Source organism: Sander lucioperca, chromosome 19 (assembly GCF_008315115.2).
Source record: "Sander lucioperca isolate FBNREF2018 chromosome 19, SLUC_FBN_1.2, whole genome shotgun sequence".
NCBI classification, from domain to species: domain Eukaryota; kingdom Metazoa; phylum Chordata; class Actinopteri; order Perciformes; family Percidae; genus Sander; species Sander lucioperca.
In genome coordinates this window covers 21,458,765-21,478,520 of record NC_050191.1, presented here as the reverse complement: position 1 = coordinate 21,478,520, position 19,756 = coordinate 21,458,765, and the positions used below count along the sequence as shown (strand labels likewise).

At 40.3% G+C, this 19,756-nt stretch overlaps 2 protein-coding genes across 2 annotated transcripts; one reads left to right on the top strand and one right to left on the bottom strand.

Moving 5' to 3' along the window:
• The first annotated feature begins 5,659 nt into the window (after window positions 1-5,659).
• LOC116041969 (NF-kappa-B inhibitor alpha-like) lies at window positions 5,660-8,059 on the top strand. The gene is made up of 6 exons (XM_031288077.2): window positions 5,660-5,967; window positions 6,566-6,671; window positions 6,795-7,002; window positions 7,135-7,223; window positions 7,341-7,601; window positions 7,719-8,059. Exons 1-6 carry the CDS (start codon window positions 5,735-5,737, stop codon window positions 7,746-7,748), a joined length of 927 nt encoding a protein of 308 aa, XP_031143937.1. The 5' UTR covers window positions 5,660-5,734; the 3' UTR covers window positions 7,749-8,059.
• A 2,109-nt stretch (window positions 8,060-10,168) lies between these two features.
• LOC116041976 (proteasome subunit alpha type-6) lies at window positions 10,169-19,096 on the bottom strand. The gene is made up of 7 exons (XM_031288089.2): window positions 18,870-19,096; window positions 17,892-17,986; window positions 15,877-15,958; window positions 13,378-13,533; window positions 11,805-11,983; window positions 11,524-11,618; window positions 10,169-10,372 (listed from the first exon to the last, which is right to left on the bottom strand). Exons 1-7 carry the CDS (start codon window positions 18,943-18,945, stop codon window positions 10,315-10,317), a joined length of 741 nt encoding a protein of 246 aa, XP_031143949.1. The 5' UTR covers window positions 18,946-19,096; the 3' UTR covers window positions 10,169-10,314.
• Between the last annotated feature and the right edge of the window lie 660 nt (window positions 19,097-19,756).

Here is a 19,756-nt window from a genome sequence, read left to right as displayed (position 1 = left end):
CCACTGTCCAGCTGTTTGTCTCACACAGCGGGACCCTTTTGAAAATGTGCTTGGACAAAGCTAGATAAGTAAGGAAGGGAAGATTTAAACGAATATTTCAATGATTTTGGTAAACAGACTTATTTGCTCTCCTGCCACGAGTTAGATTAGAAAACCGATATCACACTGATGTCTGTATGTCAGTCATAGCTAGAGCCTGGAGGCTCTTAGCTTAAAGACTGGAAGCAAGCAGAAACAGCTAGCTGGCTCTCTGCAAAGTAAAACAAAGCAAAACAAACATACAGCACCTCTTAAGCTTTGTTACCGCATTACATAACTTATGTTAAATCTGTACACAAACAGATACAAGAGAGATACATGTTGGTCTGCACGCTAATTATGGAACTAGAGCTAGGAAGCTTTATTAGCTTAAAGACTGTAAGCAGGCAGAAACAGCTGGCTGGCTCTCTGCTAAGTAAAAAAACAACAACACATACAGCACCTCTTAACCCTTGTGTTGTCTTCGGGTCAAATTTGACCCATTGTCTAAATGTCTATTTCAGTAATATGGGTTTCTTTTTAACTACCAAATTTTGATTACCCAAAAACAACATGGATTCCATACAACGCGCTTCGCAAGTACAACAAAAATCTCTACTTTCATTGAATTTTGTGTTTTGTATTGCATTCAAAAAGAAATTGAAATTTTTTGAAACAGTATACCAACTGAACGTTCCCATTCTGTGATTATCCTTCCTTTAATATTAGTCTAAAAAATGCATTCTTTTTAACTCAAGAATTAGGTAAATTTCCTATTGAGGTTTATTGACCATGAATTCCAAAAATAAGTGTGAATCTAGTAATATGTTGGTGTTAGTGGTGTTTATACATGGTAGTGAAAAGAAGAGTTAAATGTCCAAAAAGTGCCAAAAACATTTTAAAAAAGCGCCAAAAGAGACAAAAATGTTAGAAAAGTTAGTGATTTTCAGTTTTGACCAGGGAGGACGATACACAGTCGAATGGAAGACAACACAAGGGTTAAGCTTGTACATAAACATAAACAGCTTGTACATAAACAGACACAAGTGAGATACAGGTTTGTCTGCATGCTAATTATGGCACTAGAGCTAGGAAGCTATATTAGCTTGAAGACTGGAAGCAGGCAGAAACTTCTAAGTAAAAAAAATACACATACAGCACCTCTTAAACTTTGTTACCACATTATATAACTTTTGTTTAATCTGTACACAGACAGATACAAGTGAGATACAGGTTTGTCTGTATGCTAATCATGAAACTAGAGCCTGGAGGTTATTAGCATAGCTTAAAGAGTGGAAGCAGGCAGAAACAGCTAGCCTGGCTCTCTTCAAAGTTTAGTAATACGCCTACCTACACCACCTAAAGTTTACTAATTGACACATTCTCAATCTGTGTACAATTTAAACAAAATAGAAATAATGTGATACTAGGTGCTGGTATGTATTTCTTTTTTTTTTACTTGACAGAGCCAGAGTTGTTTCCCCCTGCTTCCTGTTTTTAATGCTAAACTAAGTTCTCCTGGCTCTATTTCCATAATTAGTTTATAAATATTCTCGCCTAACTCTCGGCAAAAGTGAATAAGCATAAGTCCCAAAATGTCAAACTATTCCCTTAAGAGTAAGTAGATAAATAGATGCTTTCCAGAAATGACAAGTGTTTCAGTTTCACAAATTAGCCATGATGTAATTTCAGTATTAATACTTTATTTACTCCCTACTAACCCCCCCCCCCCCCTTTCTCCCCACTTCCTCATCAGCAGTATTTTACCCCTTGCTAAGCCGTCACTGTAAAAAAAATTATGTATAGGCCTTATAAAAAAAAAACATAATAATAATTACAATAATTACTTAATTTAGGTATCCATCATGTCCTTCTACCAAATGTTTAGTAGTCTACCTATAACTGTAAAATTACGACTGGATAAAGGTATGAAAATCTTTCTAATGGTGAGACATTTCCTTTAAACACAAATGGTCAAAATGTATAATGTAATCTGCTTTATTTTGTATTTAGCAACGATTTTTCTCAAGATTTTATATATAATATTTGGTACATTTTTTTTGCCTAGATTAATTAATTCAGTTGCCAGTTAGGTAGGCCAAAAACCTGAGACACTTAACTAATGCAGTCTAATACCACAGCTCTGCAATAAATCCTACCTTCATGATAGTTATAATGTTCAGTTTTTAGAGAGGTGTTAATTCAAATAATGGTAATTTTGGAAGCTGCAGTTTGTGCTGCTGCAGAACTGCATTACATTATGCGGAGGGGTGTTGATAATATTTTGTCCACTCAATTTATATCAATGAGGGTAGACGTAGGAACACCACTATTTACAATTGAACAGCAACACAAACTACAGGCTCCAAAGTGATCATACAGTTGAATCCACACTAACAGTTTCAGCAAAAACTGAAAATTATAACCTTCGTGAAGGGAGGATTTATTACAGAGATGTTGTATTAGACTGCATTAGTTTTAGCTTTTTGTACCTAATAAACCGACCACTAAGTGAAGCTGCACAGCGTAACAGCCCTTCTTTCTTTTCCTTTTTAAAGGATGTCGGATGACGTTGGTGTTACTTGGTTAATCGAGAAAAATGGAGAGTTTCATGACATTAGCACTTCCCCAACAGGGTGTGATGCCCCCAGAGGCACTATACAGTGACTCAGATACCCAGTGCTTTTCCAACACACAGACAGAGGGCAATGTACAACACCTAACACTGAACTGGCGTCAGTGCTTTCTGAGCGGACGGTGTCCATAGCAACCAGCGGTAAACACAAGGCTAGTGGAGACAAGAACATTTGAACAGCTTAACAAAAAAACAAAAAATCTCAGTATGTCAAGTGGAAGTCCCAGTATTTCCCTTATGGGGTAAATATCTGACCATATATACACGCAAGCATGTAATCTAGGCAACAGGAGAAAAAACACAGTGGTGGAAGAAGTATTCAGATCCTTTACTTAAGTAAAAGTACTGTGCAAAAATCTTGATTTATAAACTAACTAGTAAGTAACGCTGTCAGATTAATGTAGTGGAGTAAAAACTACAATATTTCTCTCTCTAAAATATAGTGGAGTAGAAGTAGAAAGTGGCATTAAAAGAAAGGATTTAAGTAAAGTACAAGTACCTCAACCAACCAACCAGCTACATTAAATCCAGTGCAATACTTATTTCAGGGATATACGTCTCCAAGACATTGTCTGTGTGTATGTTTATGTCATTTTCTGTTGTTATACATGTTTTCTTTGTTTTTCCTATTTGGAAGTTTATTTCATTTGAGGTAATGTTTCATGTATGTCTGTTGTTGTTGATCTCGTGTATGTTTGTATGTAAGTGTATGTCCTCCTTTTTCTATGCGAGCCACTCAGGGATGCACAAAGAATTTCAGCCTTGGCTGACAATAAAGTTGTATCGTATCGTATCGTATCATATCAAATGTGTACTTAAGTACAGTACTTGATTAAATGTACCTAGTTACAGTCCACCACTGAAAAATAACACAAGGCTGCAAGAACAGTTTGTCCTCAGATGCCTCATTGTGAGACTTGGCAGAGATGAAAGAATGTGTGGAATTCCAAAGAGGCACACAGTGTGCAGTGTGTTTATGTAGAACACACAGACACTGCAGACAGAGAGACAGCAGTTGACATCACATGACATCACAGCCCTGCTGGGAGTGTACATGTGTGCGTGTTTGAGTATCGCCCCATAGAGGTGTGAATGCTGTACTGCTCTTGGATACCGTTGCTATGTTTTCACCAAGCCCACCTTTCGTAATGTAAACACAAGTGATCCTGGGAGTTTTATCTTAATGTCAGGGGAGCACAGACAGGTAGCTCTGTCACGCACTTTGCCACTATGTTGTGCAACAGAAAGGAATTTCCTCTTTAAGACTTGCTTCAAAGCTACTATAGGATGAATGCAACAAAAAAAAGATAATAAAAAGATCACAAGGAAAGTCACACTGAGTGTAAAAAAGAGAGACAAGGAAACATATTCAAAATTCCAACCAAAATTCATAGGAAAAAAAGTTGTACACTTCCTGCATGATTAAACGCTGTGTTTTCCGGGATCAAAGCTAATTTGTGCAGTATTTCACCTCCAGGGGTGTGTTAAGCTAAGCAATGTTAGACGGGTAAGTCCAGAACATCCTATGTGGAACATGCAGTGTTGGTTACAAAAGGGTGTCTCCACGAGGAAACTTTAAAATCTTTCCTCTTCCTTTGCACTCTGTGTGCTGCGAAAATTCACTTTGTAGAGTAGACATGTACAGACACAAGTGTGGAAATCCTTCCACCTTCTTCTGTCCGACCCCTGCATGTGCTGAGTGTCAGTCTCTTGTGTTTTTACACTACATGCACTATTTTCACTAATCTTATTAATATGCAGGTCACAAACAGAACATATTCTGCCTTAGGGCAAAGGGACGTGTTTGGCAGGTCTGATCACAATAATGAAAATGTAAGATGCTCGTCAACTCTTTTGAGAGTGTAAACATATTTGATGGTGACAAAGAATGCAAATCTTAAGTAGAATTTTAAAAATAAAATGCATAAAAAGTACATACATTAGAGCATTTGCCATAAAGGCCCCATAACTGTGGAATAACGTTCCATTGGGAATCGGACAAGTTACCTCAGTGTCCTCTTTTAAGTCTTTTAAAAACTCATTTTTGTAAAATGGCTTTTAATTAGAGTATTTTTTGTTTGTTTTATGTTTTACGAATGTATTTATTCCTATTTGTATTCATTGTCTTATATCTGTTTCTATTTCTTTGATGTACTGAACTTATTCAATTGTAAGCGCACTGTGTATTTGTAAAAAGAAAGTGCTACATAAATAAAGTTTATTATTATTATTAGTTAGATGCAGAAATATACATAGGCCTACCTAGTCTTTTTTCCAACCCCTTAGCTCAAACTAAGTGGAATACAAGTAATGCTGCAAATTCTTCTTCAGTAAAGAAAAAGCACAAGTTTAGTTAAATAGTATGCACTCCTTACATTTTGCAGTATTTACATGTGTAGGAGACTGTACCTAAAGTCGAGATGAAGCAAAAAATATGAATGCGCTTTGAAAGTAAAATGAGCTTTATCTTTTGTATGGTTATGCCAGCCACAGAACTCAGAGCAGCTACTGTATGTAATAACACAATGCGGTTTTAGTGTAGGTGTGGGCCATAGTTCATCTTCAGTGTAAATTGTGAAATGAACTTCATATTGGAAACTTTTATAATGATTGGAATTTGGCCAATTAGGCCAAAAGTAAGTAAATGCAATATATATATATATAATGTAATGCTACTTTGGTTAGCCACTTGCTAGATATAATTTCCCCAATGCAGAAGGGAATTCTTCAAGAACCTGTTAGGGGCTGTCTGAAGTTCATTCATGCCCATCCTGCCTCATTCATTGACATAGCCTAAATTAACCTACATCACAGGTGAAAATAGGTGTCTAATAGGAAACTACAAGTTTTCATTCTGAGTATCTTTGGGAGGGGGGAGGGTGGGGGGGGATTTTTCTCACAAAAGCACACGCTCCGTGTGATTTCCCTTTGCTTTTTCTAAGATAAGTGTATGGAAATCCCCACAGAGGCCCCGCCCAGCGAGCGCACAAAAACCAGTGCGCCTCCCTCTGCTTCTCCACTCTACCCTGGGCCTTTTGGATAGAGACGGAGCTTTATTCTTCTGACAGTCGCAAAGACAACATGGACGTCCACAAAGTGTCTAACCACAACCAAATGGATTATAACTTCGACAGCATGGAGCCCAAACATGGGAAAATGTTGCCTTGTCAAGAGGACCGTTTTGACAGCGGCCTGGAGTCCCTGAAGGAGGACGAGCTGGTGAACGGGTTTGAGGATATGAATATGAACTTTAACGAGGAGCCCGCACAGGAATACGAGCCGTGGAGAGCTGCGGTGACTGAGGATGGTGACACGTAAGTTAGATTTTTGTTGTTGTTGTCGATTATTAATTATGCAATTGCGCATTTGCAAAATGTAATTCTTCTGCGTAAATCAAATAGGAGTTGTGCACTCGAACGCAGCATCTAAACTTTAAAGTCAATGCATTGGAAAGATAGGAAAAGCTGCAAAAGTACGCATGAAAATGTCGAAAGTTGCACGAAAACAAGAGGCCTTTAAAAGTGTATGTGTGTGTGTGTGTGTGTGTGTGTGTGTGTGTGTGTGTGTGTGTGTGTGTGTGTGTGTGTGTGTGTGTGTGTGTGTGTGTGTGTGTACTTTGGCCGAGAGCGCAGTCTGGGCGGTGCTAAAGTCCGCTCTGTGCGTTCAGGAAAGTCCCTGGCTCGCTGCCAGGAACTGATAAAGCATCAGATGTGTCAAGCCACAACTGGTGGAAATAACCCGACAAAACTCCACTCTTGCGAAACGCTCCACTGCTCAGGCTTTGTTCTTTCATACTTGGCTGTAGCCATTTCCTCAATGCGTAATTTTTTGTTCTATTTTTTTTCTTTCTTTATTAAGCACTATTTTAACTAACTCTCTCTTTTTTCTCCCCTCCTCCCTTTCACCCCACAGGCTTCTCCACTTGGCCATCATTCATGAAGCCAAAGAACATGCCTTTCAGATGATCAAACTTTCTCACAATCACCCCTTCCTCAATGCACAGAACCACCAGAGACAGGTACTAATCAAACCCAAAGGACTGATTATCAGCTGAATACAAACCCAAACCTTCCTCATAAATACACACATTGCCTTCAAAATCGAGATCATTAAATGTGTCTTATAAATGTGCCGTCCGCAGACTCCCCTCCACCTCGCAGTGATCACAGAGCAGCCCCAGTTAGTGGAGAGGCTCTTGAATGCCGGCAGTGACCCGTGTATGGCCGACGACAGCGGGAACACGGCTCTCCACATTGCCTGCAAGAAGGGCTCCCTCGCCTGCTTCGGCGTCATCACCCAGAACTGCAAACGCCACATCACGTCCATGGTGACCTTCCCCAACTACAGTGGTACGTACTGCGTTAAAAAAATAAATAAATAAATAAAAAACGTGCAAAGACGCACGCAGACTTTCACATCTCACATAAACAGTTCTTGAATTTGGTTATTAACTGAGCTTTTCCCTGATTTTCTCTCCACAGGACATAACTGTCTCCACTTGGCGTCCATTAACGGCTACATTTCATTGGTTGAAAGCCTTGTTCGGCTGGGTGCAGACATCAACGCACAGGTAGGTGTCATTAACTCAAAAAAAGGCAGCCAGTTTTGCAAAACGGATGTCTAAAGGAAAGACCTCGGTGTGACGCAGCAGGAACCTAACCGTGTTCCTTTATGTTGTCGCTCATAGGAACAGTGCAGTGGACGGACGTCGCTCCACCTGGCCGTCGATCTCCAGAACCCCGCGCTGGTCCGCCGCCTGCTCGAACTCGGCGCGGACGTTAACTGCTTCAACTACGGCGGCTTCACGCCATACCACCTCACGTACGGACGCCAGAACGAAGAGATCCGCCGGCAGCTGTACGAGAGGACGGCGCAGGAGCTGAGGGAGCTGCCCGACAGCGAATCAGATGAGAGCGACATGGAGGATCTGGAGTCATCGGAAGATGAGGTTAGTTTCCGATATTATTATTCCACGTAGGCAATAATACCATCTGAAGGTTTCATATAATCTTGTCTTTAACGTATGGGTTCCTAACGGCTTTTTTTTTTTTCTTCTTTCCTACAGCTGTACGATGACATAAAGTTCGGAAAGTAAACCATCTCTTACCGGTGGTCTGAACGACAGTGAAGCTGCTACTGGGTTGCCTAGCCACGGCCCCCACCAAACGAGGGACACATCAGTCCACGTCCCGGTCCAGGTCCAAAGGTGCTGGTCCTGGCATCGAAAGAACATGGATGAAGACGGCGTCCAGTCTGGTCAAGCCCGCTCCGGATCACAGAATGATCTGCACCAAACAAAATCCAAAATACAGCAAGACCACGGCGCCCATATAGTCCTTCTCTATACTGTATAAATATGTATTGATGTGTATATACTAGACAAGACTGTGTAATATATTGTAAATACAGAGATATTATTTTTGTACCTGTACATGTGTTGTGTGAATTTAAACACTATTAACAAAATATGGTTTTACGAATAAAAAGAAAATTTATGAATATAAACAGCTTTGACTGGTGCAAGTTCAATTTCATTTTATGGGTTTCACGGCCTTTCCACATTGTAAAAAAAAATAAGCATCATTTCTCACTTACACAAAGTGACGAGGTAGAGAGTCATTGCCCAGACTTATGAAAGACAGAAAAAAAAAAAATGGTCACACTTGGAACAGTCTGGGATTTCCTTGTTGGGGCGAGGTCACTGGGTCTCTGAGTCACCGCGTTGAAAGTCCCTGGGCGGCATGAGAAGAACATAATGTACGTAAATATTCCGCCCTACCCTGGTGCTACCGCTAAATAGCATTTGCTAGAAATACCAAGGGAATTTTGAGGAGGAAATATCTTTTAGCAAGGTGGGAAATGTGCAGTGGTGGAATGTTTCTAAGTACATTTACTTAAGTACAAATTTGGGGTACTAAATTAGTTACTAGTACCTTAGTTAAAAGGTAGTCTTTTCTTTTCATGCCACTTTCTACTTTTTACTCCACTACATTCATCTGACAGCTTTAGTTACTAGGTACTTTACAAATTAAGATTTTTGTACACAAAACACATGTAGTTTATAAAATACCATGTTTTATTATAAATTAAACTACCCAACCATATAATGGCCTACAAGTCCAGCTGTAATGATTAGCCGATTAAACACTTAGTTGATTAACAGAACTGTTTGGATCGTTTCCAGTTTCTAAAATGTGAGGGTCTTTCGGCATTGAGTACTTTTAATACTTCAAGTACATTTTCCTGATGATACTTGCATCATTTTAATTAAGTAACATTTTTAATGCAGGACTTACTTGTAACAAGAGTATTTTTACAGTGTGGTATTAGTACTTTTACCTTTATTCAAGGATCTGAATACTCCCCCCACCACTGGAAATGTGCCAGAGTTAGCTATTAGTCTAACTGCTTTGTCACAACAAGCAGGAAACTTTGCAGTTGGAGTTTTGGAAGTACACAATTCCCCTGTCAGCTGGTAGATTTGTAGATAACAGCCAGGACATTTCCAGAAAGAAATGACCAGAAATAACCAGCAACTTGCTCTATTTCCCAGTATGAAGTAATCCTGGAGCCAACACTTATTTGGTACTCAGAAAATGTCCCTGCGTGATTAGATTTAATAGCAGTGTATACTGCATCTAGCCTGTAATTGTCCTCATGGCTGTAAACATTAACCAGGTTGTATACCTGTACAGGACTGCAGGGGGATTTTTCCAAGGAGAAAAATTGTTTTTAAAAGGTCAGTGGAAATTACAAAAGAGACAAAGGATTTAAACATGAATGTAAGCAGAAGTCCTAAGGACATTTACTGCATTTAGGGTGAAAAAAGCATGGCATTGTAGCTGGATTTGTGAGTCACACAAGAGAAGTTAGAGGGAAAATACAGGGGGGGGAAATGGTCTAACTGTGAATGGTAAGCTGATGATCATCATTTCTGATCATGAGTCGATGACAAATCCTTGTCAATGCTGAGTTTAACAGGGTGAATGACTAGAATTCTCAGCCACTGTCGCCCCCCCCCCCAGCACCAGAGACCATATGTCAGAAATCATTTTGAATTATCAAGGGGGAACACATTTTTTTTTCCCTTTGCAAAGAGAAACTACTTGTATGATATATCCGGTAAGTTAAGGCAATCTATTTCTGACATGCAACATGTGCGTAAAAAGAAAGAAGCTAAAATGTTGAAAAAATGAGGTCAAATCACTGTGTAGTAAAACAACCTCTCCACACACAGCACCTTGGTATGATTATAGTGCATTCAGAGCCACAACAGGAAGCTCAGAGGTAGAGCGCTCTGCACACGATCATGTTCCCATGAACACTTTCCTCTGCTGCTAAACTCAACTGACAGATGTGAACAGAGGCCTCTGTTTACATGTCAGAGTTAAAAAAAGAAATAAAAATAAAGCTTACATACATATTCTGTATTACTATACTCTAAAAACAGCTCCATGTGCAAAAAGAATTCCTCATCTTCACAATAAATAGGAAAGAGGTAGAAAGACAACGTTATTTTACTCGAAAAAACTTTTTTTTAATTGTTGAATGAAACAGTGGGGTAAATGTACAGCAAACAAAGATAACACCAGCCTCCATCTGGGAACTGCATATCCCATCATGCTCTAACTTAATCAAACAGGTGACGGGTCTCTGCTCGCTCAGTCCCGCTCTGCCAGGGACACCAGGTGGACGTCCACTTCAGCCTCTGTCAGAATCCTGGAGAGGGAAGACAGGCGGAGCGTGACTCGGATATTCAACATCCACTTTAAGATCAAATAGAGCTGCATGCATGCAAACCATTCATCGATAAAAGGTTTTCCTTGACTGACAGAAAATAAGGGTATTTTATGCTTTTCTTTGCCATGTGGTAGTAACTGGATTGTTGAGACTGTTGATTGAAGAAAAGGAGCAATTTGAGTACAAATCTGTTAGCCTGGATGCCAGCCGAACTTAGCCCCGTCCACAACATTTGAGGTCGGGAAGTTCAGTCTGGACTTGATTCGTTGTGGAGCAACTATGCTCAAAACAGAGCTGTTCGGACCAATCATATTGTCAGGGCGGGCTTTATACGATGATGGACAGGTGATCAACAGTAACGTAATCAACCACGTCACCAAAGAGCGCTTGGGTTGAATTCGTTTACACCAAAGATGGCTGCCGCTGGAGAATTGAGTTGTGTAGATTCCGCCAACGCGTCTGTTATAGAAGATATCGACACCGCATTCATTTTAAAATGACGACATACGTCACATACTCCATTGCTCTGATTGGTTGTAGGTCTAGCCAATTGAGTGCAGAGGAATTTTCTTTCCTGGTTCGGTTGAAATACGCCCCATAATCACAGCCACAGCAATCCGACATTAACCGTGGCCAAAATAACCAGTGTTGTTGCTTTGCACCTGTTGTGGACGTCCCAGATACATGGGAAAACTAAACGCTGTCGTGTCTGGGTTCAATATCATCAAATCAGCAAATTGCAAAAAAAAAGCTGATCAAGAGTACGCAATAATAATGTCATGACACTGATTTGTTAATGGTCTTACCGTAATTCTTTGTCAGGTCTGTTCGCAAGACGACAAGCAAACAACTTTTTAAATGCTTGTTTTCTGAACGGAGTTCGGCTAGATCAGAATCGATGCTACGCAACGCTGACAGCGTATTTCTCGCTTGACTCGAAATATTTCAATCTGCGTCTTTGCATTGACTTTGCGCTCCCTTCATGTTTGGTGTGAACACACCATTAGACATATCACACTCAAAGTGAGCAGCAATGACCGACTGACTATTAAACACTTGGAAAATTCACTTTAAAAAACAAACAAACAAAGTGGTATTTGCCAAATCGCCCCGTTACACCGGTCTTTTACCTGAACTTGGGGTCCTGCGTTGTGACCACGCCCACCTCGAGCTCAGAGGGCTTAAAGTCAATAGAGAGAACGGTTGACAGACAAGAGATTGCCGTCTGAAGGGAAGAAAAGATGAGAGAAGATTGTGTTTATGATATTTCTATTACATCATATTTAATCATTTACTTAACATTAAAATCATTGTAAGCCACACAGCTGGAAACCACCCGTAAGGTTACTTTCACATTCATATTCCTCTCTCATCAACCTGTGTTACATGCGTGTAAGGACATTTTGTGTACCTCAATAGTTTGGTCAAAGGTCCAGTCCAGTTTCTTTTTCACTTTCTTCTCCAGGAAGCTGGTTGCTTCCGTCTGCTTCACTCCAGCGGCGGTCGCCTTAAAGCCGCAGTAGTAGCCCGCAGGGTCGCATTTGTACACCTGGGGGCCATGCTCCTCGTCTACGCCGATCAAGATCATACCTGCAGGCAACAGCAGGAGAGGACAACGACGGGGACATTTGGCTTCAGTGTTTTACGCCTATAGAATTCCAATGCCAATGCAGAACTTTACTGTCATTAGAAAACCCCAAACCTAGGGCTGGGTATCGTTCCAAGATTTTCGATACCAGTTCCTGAACAATACTTTTTTTCTTGATGAAGGTCCGGAGGGACTGAAACGTACGGGTTTTTTTGTAAATACATGGTGATGCTATAACAAGAGCAGAGTGCGGGATTTGTTCCTTTGTTTCCAAGTTGATACCAACTTCATAAAAAATGATTTTAACAAAAAGAAATTAAAACATTACAGCACAAATCCTTTATTTATTTTTCAGCTCCTACTACGTGAGCCCCGTCTCTGTGCGTAACGTGGAGTTTTTCCTGCGCGTCTCTACGACGTGTAACGTTATGGCGCTTTTCCATTACATGGTACCTGCTTGACTCGCCTCTACTCGCCTTTTTTGGTTTTCCATTACGAAAAAAATTACCTGGTACCTGCTAACAGGTACTTTTTTTAGTACCTCCTCAGTTGAGGTTCCAAGCGAGCGGAGGCGATACCAAAAGGTGACGTGAAAGCGACAGACGTGGGTGTCCTGAACAAACCCAGATTCATTTGAAAGAAAATGTGTCTTCTGGCTGTGGCAACAACAACACACCTTCAACGTTCTGTGTGTGTGTCGCGTTAAGTCACGGCAGTTTACTGCCGCGCCGCTTGTTTTACAGTTCTGCGGAGGCTCCAAGCAGAGCTTTCGCCGTAGCCTACGCACACACACACATGCCGTGTGCGACGCACACACCAACGCACAAGTATAAACATCAGGCCACTTACATAGGCTACGGCGAAAGCTCTGCGTGGAGCCTCCACAGAACTGTAAAACAAGCTCAAGTGGCCTGATGTTTATACTTGTGCGCTGGTGTGTGCCAACCACAAGCATTATTAGGCAGAAACACAGAATTCCGCGAAGGGAGAAAAAACGTGCTCTGGTTTATTGGCATTTCTTTAAACCAATCACAATCATCTTGGGCGGCGCCGTACGGATCCCCAATGCCGCTGCAAAATAGCCTCGGGAAGGAACGTGTACGTTTAAAAGTTGTTTTAGTCGTGCAACAGAAAACTCCGATTGGACAGATAGTCTAGCTAGCTGTCCGGCAGAATTTCTGGCGGCTACGGACCAATCCCAGAAGTGGAATGTCATGGATATATAGGCTCACTGACGCTGATGAGATTTACTTCTACGGTATTGAAATGTGGTATTGAATGACGAGGCATTTTTCGATACTCGATACTAAGGAGGCAATTCGGTCGGTGCCTAAAAAGTATTGAATTTGGCACCCAGCCCTACCCAAACCGACTGTAAATGAATAAACATACTTACAGCAGCCCAGTGGTCGCATCTCAGCGTTCTGCGTGTAGACTTGTGAGATGTCAGCAATTCTCTTACACAGCATGTCCACTGGAATCTCATAACCGTACTTGTACTGCCAGTTGGCTGCCTCGTAGCGAGCTCGCTGGACTTGGGACTTGCTGTCAGCTGTGAGAAATCAGGGTGAAAAGGAGGGAAAAGTGGGTGATTTGTTCAAAGTAGGGCTGAAACGATTCCTCGAATAATTCGATTACAAAAAATCCTCGAAGCAAAATTCTTTGCCTCGAAGCTTCGTTAAATCAATATAATTAAGGTTGTACGGCTCACGGTGTTTCCGCACGGAGAATTATTACTAGCGCACAACAGGTTGACGCTTCTGTGGACACAAGACTGACGGACCAGATTACAAATGAAGGAAGACGAAAATAGCGAGGGTCTAAGAGAAGAGACAGGCGAGAGAAAACGACAGAAAGTTTGGGATCATTTTAAGCTGCAAACATGCTACTACATCATCTTTGTTTGAAAACATCCAGTGTACTCATCCATTCCACAGAGCGAACCCGACACAAGGTAATAAACGTCTGCTGCTCTCGTCCACCGCGCTGTTTTACACAACTAGCCTACAGCATGCTACTCTGCAAATAGCGATGTTTTACCAACAAGCTAAAACGAGAGCTGTCGGTTTGTAGTCTAACTGTTTATTAGTTTGCTACTAATCTTCAGAAATGTAGCTGCTGCCGGAGACAAACCGGTTCCTCCCCCCAGCATGGCCACTTAATATGCACGTGAATGACGTCATCATGCCGGTGATGTCTGCATTCTTTATTCTTTCTCCTCACTGTGTATTAGGCTTCTGAAAATGTGTCCCCCAAAACAGTGTAGTTGAATAGCCCTGCTGCAAGCTTTGTACCGTCTGGTTAGTGAACAGCTCTTTTGCATATCCAGTGCAAAGAGCCAGAGGCAAGAAGGGGAAGGAGGTGAAAAATATTAACATTTGGGTCACCAAAAATGTACTTTTTTTTTAAGGGTCTTGGAAACCTGTCTTTTGTGTATATATAAAATTTTTTTGAGTAAACAGCAATAATAAATATTTACAATAGCTGTTTACCAAGTATTTCTTATCATATTACTCGATTAATCGATGGAATAATCGGTAGAATACTCGATTACTAAAATAATCGATAGCTGCAGCCCTAGTTCAAAGCGCCCATAAACTGTCCCCCAGATATATTGGTGCTTCTAATCTCTAATGCCTAGGTGTTTGGAGAAGATAAACCATCAGTTACAGTAAATGCTGTAACTAAGTGAGAAGAACAGAGATGTCAAATGATCCGTAAGACTCATCACTTTCAATTTTAACTGAAAATACTTGGGATTTTTGAAAGAGGTATTTGGGTTTTCATTGGCGTTTTTTTGTTCCCATGCGCCGAAAAACTGCTGCATTTCCCGATGCAAGAAAATGCTGACTACCATAGTTCACAACTGTGGCAAGTTTACAGCGAGCAGCATTTAATAAAGAGAATAATTAGAGAAGATACAAACACATTGCTGAATGTGCGAAAAAATATTTTTTTCAAAATCTAATTTTCACCCAGGTTTTTGCATATAGTATTTTTTAAATCCAATTTTACAAAGATAAATTCCTGGACAATAAACCCTAATGATTAACAACAGACTGCTAAAAGTACACTCCAATAGGGCTGAACGATTAATTGCATTTGCGATAATATCGCGATATGTTAAAACGCGATTTCCTAATCGCAAAAGCTGCGATTTGGTCACGTGACTCGCAAGAGCTAATCAGTCTGCACTCTGCAGAAAAAGCATAACTTAGCACGCTAATGCTACGCCGTACCTTGAGCTGATTTCTGTCATTCAAACAACTCTGAGTTGTAGATTAAAACTTTTACAGCCATTTTAATAAAATGAAGGGTTTTATTCGGGCTCGAGTCCATACATGCAGTTAGTGGATACAGGCACGCAGAACTGAAGGCTTGGTTGGCAACGATTAGCTCTGATTAGCGGATAGCTCCGGTTAGCGGTTAGCTCCGGTTAGCGGTTAGCTCCGTTATAAAGATATGAGTGGAGGAGCTGCCACTGAGAGGGGTAACAACCAGACTGATAAATGACATTCGGGGAGCTTTCACAGCAGCGGGGCCGCAGTGTTTCAACAGTTTTATTAGTACAGTTAATCCCACGGCAAGAACACCAGCAACTAGCTAACGTAACGATAGCCTCTCTGAACAAGTGCAACGTTCGTTCGGTGTCATGCACACGGCACGCATATATATATATATATATATATATATATATATATATATATATATATATATAAATATAGAGCTTAAAAAAATAATCGAATTGCAATCGCAATATTTGGAAAAAAAAAAAATCGCAATTAGATTATTTTCAAAAATCGTTCAGCCCTACACTCCAATGCAATTATTTACTTGGTTTGTCCACTTCAAAAACATAACAGGTCTACTGCCAAGTGAGAAGTCCTTTTCTTACCAGTCATGCCAGACATTACACATCCAATATTATCTGTTATTCTGAAAAGGTGGGTCACTGTGGCGGCATCCAGAAGCTTGTCCTGTATGAAGAAAGAAAGGGTTTCAAAGAAAATAGATATATGTGTGATAAGTGGCATAGCAGCCTTATAATACAAATATTAAATGCGCTTTCTGCACTTTTCTAAAAGCGTGATTTACATCTGTCAATATTTCAACATTTTTCATACTAACTAAATAATTGTTCTCTTTAAAAGAGGTTGTGCTCGACATTTAAAAACACTAACACAGCAGCAAACAATGATTTGCTATGTAAAGATATAGTGGAGTAATGGTGTCCTGAGCAAAGAATGAAGTCACCCTGCCTTTGTGTGTGTTGTAATCCAAGCTTCTATGTTCCTAGTATTGATAGCTGGTCCGGCCGTGCGTGCATGTTAGTGAATGTTAGTGCATGTGGCCGTGAAAAGACGTCACGTATTGTCTGTGAGAGCCGTGTGGAGGCAATCTCTGTCCGCTGTTTGTTTTAGTATTACAAGTACAGCACCTTTAAAACATGGTAATACATACAAAAATTAGGGCTGTCAAACGATTAATTTTTCTTAATCGCGATTAATCGTTGGATTTCTATAGTTAAAGCATGTTTTATCACATGATTAAAATTCTATTATTTTGCATTTCAGAGCTGTTTTTAAGTACATATTAAAAATGGAAAGCAATTCTTACCAGTGTATCTTGACTGGGAATCAAATGAATGCAAAGAAAATGACTTTATGAACTTGATTTTAAGATTTGTATTTGTTTATTATATATTTAATCTAGTCACACATTTGAATCTAGAGTCAATATTAGGGTTGGGTATTGTTTGGTTTGGATACTGGTGCTAAAGCAGTACTTTTAAAACGGTACCGGTGCCTGAACCGATACTTTTTAAGAAAGTTAAAAAAAGAAGGGTACTAAACAGTTGGCGACATTAAAGAATGGCTTGTTTATTGCTAAGGCCATATTGTCAAAATTAAATATTTTATAATAATGTAATCACTATAACAATAACTTATTTCACTAGTAAATAGCTGTTGAATAAACAAAAACAACCACCAGATGGGAAAAGGGCATTTAACAACAACGTTGACTGCACCACGAGATTGTAAATTACCAGTTTCATTGAACGCACCGTCTGTGTTTTTCCAACAACAGCAGCTGCAGATTGTTAGCTACATCCCGGTATCGGAATCCTCTACAGTGAAATACAGACACACTTTTTTACACCGTTTAGCGTTAGCTGTCAGCATTGTAACGTGTTTAATCCAGCTACTAGCTAGCGGTAGGCTAACGTTAGCTGCTGTCGAGTATAGTGTTAACTAGCGTCACGTGCAGCAATGTTTCTGTTGCCTGTAACGTTTGTTTCAGAGCATCAGAGAGAAGTGCAGGCATATCAGTGGCACCAGAATGAGGCACCGAAATCCGCGTTGCTATTCCTGCAGCAGCAGGATGTGTTACGAGGAAGTACGGCAAAATAGTAGCCCGTTAGGCACGACGCAAAGCCGAGTGAAGTGAAAATAAATTAATAAATGGCGGCATGCGATTGAAAAAAACTAAAGCTTTATGTTCGGCCCTTAATCGCATTGCGATTAACGCGTTAATGCTGACAGCCCTAACAAAAATGTAAGGTATTTTGACAGTAGGTTAAGATGTCCCAGTAGAGAGAAACTGAGGTGCATTGTAATGCATTTTGCTAAGATAGAAAATTGCATATGGACACGGGATGTACATTGACAAATAAATTAATCATTTCAAGGTTCCATGAAAATACAAAAAAAGAGTCTTTACATGTGGTCAGTATGGATGTTGCCACATATGGGGGGGAGGGATGGGTGGAAAGGGACCATGTGTATGGGCATGTGCATGTGTATCAGTGTTATCATGCACCTTGTATTCACCACAGACAGTGAGTTCACAATGCTCACAGTGCTTCCACTGTCACAGCAGTGTGAAAACAAAGACCTGATATCAACTCACCGGTACTTTTTTCTGTGTTACAACAATTGCACAGTCCTTGCCCCTGACTGCTACTGACGTGAGTCCACCTTGGTTAATGGCCTTGAAAGCATATTCTGCAAATAAGCAAGACAGGAGGGTGTCTTTAAGTTTACATGTTAATCCGACAACAGTAATACATGTAAAGGAATAGTTACAAAAGCAAGCAGCACCTTCATTCAATGACTTTTGAACAGTAGAGTCAACATGTACAAACACAGACAGCTGTTTCCCTCAGCACGAAAACTGAAGCAGCAAGCAAAGGACGGTGTCATCTGATTGGCCACGTTTTGGTTGAGATGTTGCATCCAAATTAGTGGCACTTGTAGGATTTATGGCTGCACATCAGGGGATCTCCCCCTATAAGATTTTTTTGTGATTTACTGTGGAGCAGCTTCAGGATTTGTCTCCTAAACGTTGTTGATAAGATGACATCAACAAAAGTCCTGTCCATGTCCAGTTCATCTTAAGAAAAGATAGGATCAATTTCACTAACTAAACAATAAACTGCAGAAACAACGTATGTGCTTAATTTCTTGAGTGGATTTTAACTTTAAGTCCAACCAACGCTTGCTACCATTATTGAGATGCATTAGTCAAAAAAAAAAAATTAACTAAATTAAACTTAACCCAAACATTTGACTCAATGGCAAGCTGACACTTGCAGCAATGAATCAGCTCGACTAACGTCAACTGCAATGCTAAACATGCTAACTAGCCTACTAGCCAGCTAGCTATTTTGAGTCGCACTTTTTGTTTAATTGAAGCAAGAGTAAAGTAGACGTAAAATAACAACGGGCACACCACAAGTACGATTTTAACGGCTTTATATGATACTTCTTTCGCTTGGCGGGGTGTTATTTATCAGCTAGAATTCAAGCTAAACGAACCATGACAGAGCATTTAGCTAGCTAGCAAACAAGCAAGCCGGCTTTTGTCTAAACAGATCCGCATACTGACCGACTTGATAGAGTCTTCCTTCGGGAGAGAAGATGGTGATGTGTCGATCAAACCCTGCACTTGAGCCTCGGGACATTTTACAAGTTTAAGTTGGCCAAGACGTCCAAATGAATTTGCAAGCAGATTTTACTTCATGAACAATATTTTCACCCGGAAGTTGAACTGATGGGATCCGAACTTCATCCGGTGTCAGAGGCCTGCTTCGTTTCCATGGTGATACACTCACACGGTGTATCTTCAGGAAACATCCTAATGTTTTGTACTTAAGTACAGTGTTGAGGTAGTTGACCTTGCTTGAGTATTTCCATTTCATGCTGCTTTATAATATACATCCACTACATTTGAGAATGAAATATACAGCGTAATTGCAACAATAGTAACAATAATAGTATGTTTACACATAGGCCTACAGCAGTGGGGTCTGTTTGAACCAAGGTATTTTATAATTTCCTTTTTGTGTATGAAACAGTTAAGTTGATATATTGTAGTCTATACAAACAGCAAACAAGTATATATGAATATGGATACTGCATACAATTAATATACACATTAACATGTAGTATGGAATAGGAATTTAGCATAAGATATAGGCAGAAATTGGGACTTGTCATACTGTTATACATTCTAAAGTGTCCCATTAAGCCGTGACAGTGTGACGGTGAGCCAGCATGCACACTACCTGGGGCCAATCATTCATTTTATTAGTCAAGCCTGTGCTTTCCCTACTGTGACATGCTAAAATGTTTAACATGAAAAAGGCTCTGTGCATGCTGGTCCATTGACTTTCTGAAACACGGAACATGGAAAGGTGTCATCTTTAATGTCATTAGTCACATGACTCACACCTGTGCTTTCCCTGCTGTGACAAGTCAAACTATCTACTGTGC